The 7839-nt window shown below is 38.6% G+C and overlaps 1 protein-coding gene across 1 annotated transcript; it reads left to right on the top strand.

Annotated features, from left to right (window-relative positions):
• The first annotated feature begins 560 nt into the window (after positions 1–560).
• rgs2 (regulator of G protein signaling 2) lies at positions 561–3047 on the top strand. The gene is made up of 5 exons (XM_034146245.1): positions 561–670; positions 784–873; positions 1523–1584; positions 1826–1992; positions 2140–3047. Exons 1-5 carry the CDS (start codon positions 576–578, stop codon positions 2332–2334), a joined length of 609 nt encoding a protein of 202 aa, XP_034002136.1. The 5' UTR covers positions 561–575; the 3' UTR covers positions 2335–3047.
• Positions 3048–7839: the final 4792 nt, after the last annotated feature.

Here is a 7839-nt window from a genome sequence, read left to right as displayed (position 1 = left end):
GTGAACACTACAGGTAGTGTTGCAAAGTCACAATGAATCAGTTGAGATCAGAGATAGTGATAAGTGACAGCTACTGGCAAACTGAAAAGGCACTTTCTATAGTATATATAGTAGTACTTTGTTGTGTGGTTCTTTCACAAGTAAAGTAAAATAGGTGATAAATAAATGCTTTGAAAGATTTGTAAATGTACATAAATACAGAAGAGAGCTGTTGATTTTTCCACAATGCTCTTAAAATGGAAAACAAGCAAGAAAAACACAAGAAAAGATGAGCGTAAAGTTCCATTACCCCCTGACTGACTTTATTTCAGTAAATAAGGGTCTTGAGTCTCCTATAGGCGTCACATCTTGACCTTACTCTTAAGTAATGGAAGCCCCGAGGCTCCTGGGGGAGGGAATACTTTTGCCTCAGGCTGAGAGTCACACTGGGCCAAGTTGCTGTTTACGCAACCACAGCCAATCACGTTAAAGACCATGCCAGGCCCGCCTCCTGCCTGCCACACTCCTGATGGTGGCTGCAGAGAGAAACTATAAAGTTGCCTGTCAAGTGGAGGAGGAGTAGAAGAGATTGAACCATGAGAGAGAACCTTGCCTGTGTGTTATCCCAAAACATGGCCTTTACTGACTGTATGAAACCCACTGACTTTGCTGCAGAAAAGAAGGGGATAAAGTAAGTTAATGTCTTGCTGAAGAATGATTCAGGGTTATGGATGTTTTGTAAAAGATATAACTCAGAATTATGCTGCTATAAAAATCTAATGAGTGATTTCATTTTCTTTCCAGGAGGAAAAACTGGAGGAACAGAATACGATTTCTCTTGAAAACAAACTCTTCCAAGTCAATTGTACATCTGATGACAACCAGACCTCACAGGTGAGACCCTTTCTATTGTGATCATTGTTGTAAGAATGTTTTTTATTTAGTTTGTGCTTCATGGTAGTTATAGTTTATTTAGTTTGAAATAAACAGGTTTTATTGTTTTTTAATTAAATTGGAATTGAACTATATTTGAATATAGTGAGTTATATTTAACTTCTGTTTTAGTTTTTACATGCACTTCTTTTGACTTATGACATATACTGTTTGAATATTGGCACACATGTTATGAATGTATTGATTTAATAATAAACAAACTAAGCCAGATAACAATGACTATGTCTGATATCAATTGTTTAAATTAAATGATATCCCCATGGCAGCATGGACACACTGTATAAGTAAAAGTAACAAAATATTCGACAACCAATCATTTCTATTTGTCACATTTTCAGTTTCACTTTTACCTTTTGTATAAGCAGTAAAATGCAATTCCACCAGTTCCTTAAATGTGTATATTCCAAAAATAACCTATAGAATATTTAACTTAAAAATCATGCAATAAGCCAATGATTTATTAGCTATTATATGAACAATTGTTTTTATTCAATTCAAGGATTTTGCAGTGTGAATTCAAAGTTACATTAAAACGTGGTTGTCTGCTCTTCTATGATGATCTAAAACAATCCATGTCTTCTTCCCTCAGGCCGACAGCTGATGACGTGCAGCAGTGGGCGCAGTCACTTGACAAACTACTCAGTCATAAATGTAAGAGTCATTCAACGCACTATTGGTACACGATTACATTAAAGAGTCTCAAAGGTCAATTGTGTGCTGAATTTAGGCCCTTTATTGGCCCCAATCAAACAAAGCTGCTATAATGGCTTTTCACTTCCTTTACCTTACACTAATGGGCAAACAGTGAGTGGATGATTCCCTCAGCTCATGGTGCTTGCCTTGTCTTTAACACTTCTTCTTCTTCTTCTTCTTCTCTTTCTCCCGCCCACAGATGGAAAAGCTGTATTTTATATCTTCCTGAAGTCTGAGTACTGCGAGGAGAACATTGAGTTTTGGACGGCGTGTGAGGAGTTCAGGATCCTCACGTCAAAGAAAGAGATGGCGTCCAAGGCCAACAGTATTTACGAGGATTTCATTAAAAATGAAGCTCCCAAAGAGGTAGCCATTATAGCATTCAGTATTCATCTAAATTCATGTGTTTTTCTGTATTTATTTAATCAAACGTATTTTAAACAGAATGATTGGGCCAAGTTCTTATTAAAAATGGATTTCAAAGGCTAATAATGACTGTTTCTTTGGTCACAGATAAACGTGGATTTCCACACCAAGAATGACATCGCAGAGAGCCTCCATGAGCCAAATACCGCCTGCTTCCTGTCAGCTCAGAGGAAGGTCTACAGCCTGATGGAGAACAACTCCTACCCCAGATTTATCTACTCCGACCTTTACAAAGAACTGAGTGCAGCTGCCAGGGGAGAGGGCAAGCACATTAAGTCCTAGTCAAACTAGACTCCGGCTCCTGAAGTCATTTGTTTACCACTGTGACTGTGTGAAGAGCTGAGGATGTTCATTCCATGCACTGACACGGGATAATATACTTCAATGCAAATCCTGAGAATAAACAATAACGGCGAGTAAGGGCAAATGCAAAAAGGAAGCAATTTTTAGACCGTCCTGCTGGGAGCTCACCACCAATGAAGTTAGGATGATAAGGCTGGATGCTGTATGCTGCTGAAGGCGGTGCACAGATCATTTCCACCAGATTGGATTACAGTTGCATTTTCTTGACTGGGCCGTTACCTGCACTATTCAAATGAAGTATTTTTGGAAATGATGCGCTTTAAAAGAATGGTGTTAAAGATTAACTGCATTCCCGGCTGAGATGAATGTCAAAACATTGAATGTATCTCTTAGGGACGATGCTGTCAGAATGTATTTGTGTGCTGATTTCCACTTGAAGACTTTGCACTGCAGCTTTCATACACACAGGACTTGTGTGTAAATGAAAATTACACTGTTTTGCTGTATTTGCATCAGTTTACACATAAAGTGTGATTTTAACTTATATTCACAACTTACACTGTAGAATGTATGTGACGTGAAATTACTGTGATAATGTTATGTTTTATAAATATCGCATCTGTTGTTTGTGAATTTAAGTTTGCAGGCAGCTGGACTGCTTCAGAAATAAAATGTATTCTTCATGAAATTTCTATGATGCATTTATTTACTTGTTCAACCAAAAATGTTGCACTTTTTCAATAATGATAATATAATATAAAGCATTTTTCTTACATACAATATAGCTCAAAGTGCTTTGCAGTATGGCAAAGTATTTTCTTCTTTATGATAGATCTTTAGTATTTATTCAAGCTGGTCAGGGTGCTAAGTTTTCCTATTAATAACTTATTTGGTATGCCACAGAAGAGGGCATTACAATAGTACGGCAACTTAAAGGTAGGGGAGGTAAGAATGGAGAAACCAGCTCGAGTAAACTAGAATTTGAAAGTACACAACTGAAAAAAATCTGCCCCTTCCTTCAGACTTCCTTACAGAGCCCCTCCTCCAACACACACGAACGCGCACATGACCAATGAGGGCACGAGATAAGTTTGTGCACGAGATGGAAGGCTGACAGGCAGGTAGGCCATCCAATTATCTGCCGCGAGCCGAGGCAGATAATTGGACTTGCTTTTTACAGTGCCACGGCTTCCACAGATGAAGTATTTGTATATTTATTGTCAAAGCATTTAATTTATTCATTGCTATCGGGATGTTAAGAGCATTCCATGGAATATAACAAAAAGTGTTTCTGAAGTGAATTACCTACCCTACCTTTAATGCAAGCATTTAAGGAAATAAGCAGGGAACCAATACAGTTTCCTTTCAGTTTCCTTTCCTTTCCTTTCCTTTCCAACTCATGGTTCACAGTTTATTCTTGAGAAATATAAAATTGGAGAATGGAAACACTTTCGAAACATAAACCACATCGGCTGATATGTACATTTCATATTTTACCAAGCCATAACAAAGTTAAGCTGAATAGGTTAATGTTATACTCATTCTAATGATAATCATAAATGGTGTTCTTAGTCCTTAATACTTGTAAACACCAAATAATACAGTCAGGGTGAGAACCTGTACATTTATTAATGTTTCTCCTTGTTGCATTTAGTATAGATTGAAATAGGATCAATGCATTTTGGCTGTAGCTGAACTTATACCTTACACCCAATTCTCTACACATCTGTGAAAGCACTTTCCATGGCTATTTGCATGAGTAGGTAACATACCCAGCAAGAAAAAACATGTTTAAAAATAATGATCCAATCAAAAACCCAACCCTTTATTCCAGGCTCTTTTCCAATAAGATTAGCTATTGCAGCATTAGCTCCAAAAGTTGCTAAATTCGGTAGCATGACGGTAACACTGACAGCCCGTCTCTTCAGTCCACCCTACAACTCCCCTAAAATTATTATTATGAACATAAATATACGGTGGCCCTGAAGTGCAAGTCAAAACAACATTTCAGAAAACGCCACAGCGTTTCAGAAAACACCACAGCATTTCACAAAACACTTCAACATTTCAACTTTTACGGAAAGGGTATTCCTTTAGGGAGAACACTTCTTGTTTGTGATTTGACAGAGCCAGCCAGAGAAGCACTGCTGTGATTGGTTGTTTTTGCTGCCAATCAACAAATGACGCTTCGTGATTGGTCAGCACCCGACAGCGCAACATGTCCCAAAACATCAGCCGTTAGCTGTGCTAGCACACAGAGCTCACAGCTCCTCATATCTGTTCAGAAGCTGGACAGAAGTTAAACAAGTACAAACCACAGACTGTCTATGTCATGGTGAATACAGTCGCTGCTTTATTTATGTCTGTATGCCGTTGTTGTGAGTTTGGACGAAGCAGCTACAGGTTAGTTTAGCCTGATCGATCCGATCTCCATTCAGAAAACATGCATTTTAAAAGGTTTTTCGCCTGCCGTCTTGTCTGCACACTTGTCAAAGCATTAATTCATGGTTTTTACTAACCGGTATCAGTATGTTGTTACTTCGGCATCATTTTGAAACCTGTATTACAATTAAATCACGGTAAAATATGTTCATTTTGTTGTAGTGGGTTTCTACCACAGTGTTTACATGGATATAAGCCCCGCCCCCTCTCCAGCGCGTCTTGTTTGAGTAAACACAGCTGACAGCCGCGGTGAAACTCGAGCGATTTGAGCGATGCGAATATTCGGGGCTTATCTCCATGTAAATACTATGGTAGATACCAACTACAACAAAATGAACATATTTTACCGTGATTTAATTATAATACACGTTTCAAAATGATGCCGAAGTAACTACATACTGATACCGGTTAGTAAAAACCATGAATTAATGCTTTGACAAGTGTGCACTGCAGACAAGACGGAAGGCGAAAAACCTTTTAAAATGCGCGTTTTCTGAATGGAGATCGGATCGATCAGGCTAAACTAACCTGTATGCTCCGTCCACACTCACAACAACGTCATACAGACAAAAATAAAGCAGCGACTGTATTCTCCATGACTCAGACAGTCTGTGTTTTGTTCATGTTTAACTTTTGTCCAGTTTCTGAACAGATATGAGGAGCTGTGAGCTCTGTGTGCTAACAGCTAACGGCTGATGTGTTGGGACATGTTGCTCTGTCGGGTGCTGACCAATCACGAAGCGTCATTTCTTGACTGGCAGCAAAAACAACGAATCACAGCAGTGCTTCTCTGGTGGGCTCTGTCCAATCACAAACAAGAAGTGTTCTCCCTAAAGGAATACCCTTTCCGTAAAAGTTGAAATGTTGAAGTGTTCTGTGAAATGCTGTGGTGTTTTCTGAAATGCTGTGGCGTTTTGTGAAATGCTGTAGCGTTTTGTGAAATGCTGTAGTGTTTTGTGAAATACTGTAGTGTTTTTTGAAATGTCGTTGTGTTTTATGAAATGTTGAAGTGTTTTGTGAAATGCTGTAGTGTTTTTTGAAATGTCGTTGTGTTTTAAGAAATACTGTAGTGTTTTGTGAAATGTTGTTTTGACTTGCATTTCAGGGCCACCGTATAAACATATCATTATGACAAAATTCAAAACAACACTATTGTAACTACTCACAGCTGTCAAGCGAGCAGCTTGTGGAAGAATCCAGTGACGTGCAATGAGTGCATGGGCCAATTTTTAAGTGTCATCATTTGAATTATTAATGTTGGGATGTAAAGAATAAAAATGTTTTAATATTAAATTCCCAACCGTAGCTTTAATATGAAAAAAACAAGCTTTAAATAGATACCTAAAATGGCTAATCTGTGGCCCAGACAGTCCTAAAATATCTTGTACAAACTTCCTGTTAATTACTGTTTTTCTTAAATTTGAAAAGATTGCAAGGATTAATGTGCTTGTCACTTTGGTGTTTGGTTTGACAAAGGTCAGACACATCTGCATACCGTACATACAATGACCTATTTTTAGAGACAATGAGCTTGATTCTAAGCTGCACAATGAAAACAACATTCTTCATTTTTATGGAACATTTCATTCCTCTTCGTGCAGCTGATGGCCCACGTCATAGCAGCTGAGATCCTGTACTGTAACAATGTGTTACATTGACTGACAGCAGAGAGTCCTACCCCGCCTGCTGTGTGCCTGCTCTCTGAAACAGAGGCTGTGCAGCCGTGAACTCGTAGTAGAGGCTGACAGTGGTCAGACACCCGGACGTTGATCCTGACAGGCTGACAGCTCCTGCGACCTGCTGTCCTGATTTAATGAGGTCATTTTTTACACCGGCAGCTCTCGAGAAACGTATGTTGTGTTGGCCTTCCGGCAAGAGAAGTCGAAATGTGATCTTAATGTCAGACTGGCTGGGAAAGTACGTGTGCTCAACTGTACTAATAAACCAATTTAAAAGGTTTATTTTCTCCAGCATAGAAACCATAATAATACTGCTTTAAGAACTACCAGCATGCTCAGTCCAGACTGATATTATTAAATGGACTGTGATGTAAATCTGTAGACACGATGAGTCATGATCCCAAAATGATTAGGGCTACTGACCTTTGTGCTCCCCACTTTTCTTCCAGCACCAGCATGAATTTGACATTTGCGTTTAAAGTCAAATGTCTAGACAACCATTGGATGGATTGTCAGAAAATGTAGTACAGACATCCTCGCTCTGCTCAGGATGACCTTTAGTTACTTTGGTGACCCCCTTAACATTTCATATAGGGTCATTATTACATCAAAATCTCTGTCCGATACTTTGTATGTTCCCGTAAAACTAATGACTGAATCAGCTGTTATTTTAGTTTAGAGGCAATTAGCAAATGTTAGCATGCTAACATGATAACGTTTGATAGTGACCATGGTAATCTGTATACCTGCTGAACATCATGTTAGCATTGTCAGCATGAGCATGTTGACCTTAGCATTTAGCTAAAAAAAGCTGCTCTGGCAAAACACAGAGCTGCTAAAATTGTTGCAGACCTTGCTTGTATCATGAGCTGTAGGTTACATATAATAACTGTTCTCTTTCTTTTATTCTCATTTATTTTGCCTGCATTGACCTTTTTGCATGTCTGGCAAGGAGCAGGGATATACATTTCAATTGCCTTTCAATTGCCTCAATTGCTAAATGCTAATTACAAATACCTCCATCAACAACAAAAAAAGCCTAACATTTTCTTGCTGCTTTTAGTTATCATTTATTGTAAAATATAATATGTTGGGATATGGACTGTTGGTCGAACAAAGAACAAGCAACTCCATCAAAGGTTATTTGTCTGATATTTTAAGGCAACATATCAACCATATTGATACTTTCAAGGCCTTTTTCCTGGTCGGTGTATGCCACTGCTTTTTATGGGCCTCAAAAACCCTTAAAGCCACTGCATGTGATAATGAGCTGCACAAATAAACATGCCCTGACCTCCAAAGTAGGCCTACACAGCACACATTCCGTAACGCAGCATGCTATTTATAACACTTTTTGAAGTAT

The sequence above is a fragment of the Trematomus bernacchii genome, unplaced genomic scaffold (assembly GCF_902827165.1).
Source record: "Trematomus bernacchii unplaced genomic scaffold, fTreBer1.1, whole genome shotgun sequence".
NCBI classification, from domain to species: domain Eukaryota; kingdom Metazoa; phylum Chordata; class Actinopteri; order Perciformes; family Nototheniidae; genus Trematomus; species Trematomus bernacchii.
Note: the sequence above shows the minus strand (reverse complement) of the source record. Positions and strands in the feature narration are given on the sequence as shown.

What these genes read in the sequence shown, in the direction of transcription:
- rgs2 (XM_034146245.1), top strand. Translation starts at nt 576, where the DNA reads ATGAGAGAGAACCTTGCCTGTGTGTTATCCCAAAACATGGCCTTTACT. An exon ending in ATGACAACCAGACCTCACAG is followed by an intron (nt 874 to 1,522) that starts GTGAGACCCTTT and finishes TTCTTCCCTCAG; the next exon opens with GCCGACAGCTGATGACGTGC. An exon ending in AAAATGAAGCTCCCAAAGAG is followed by an intron (nt 1,993 to 2,139) that starts GTAGCCATTATA and finishes CTTTGGTCACAG; the next exon opens with ATAAACGTGGATTTCCACAC.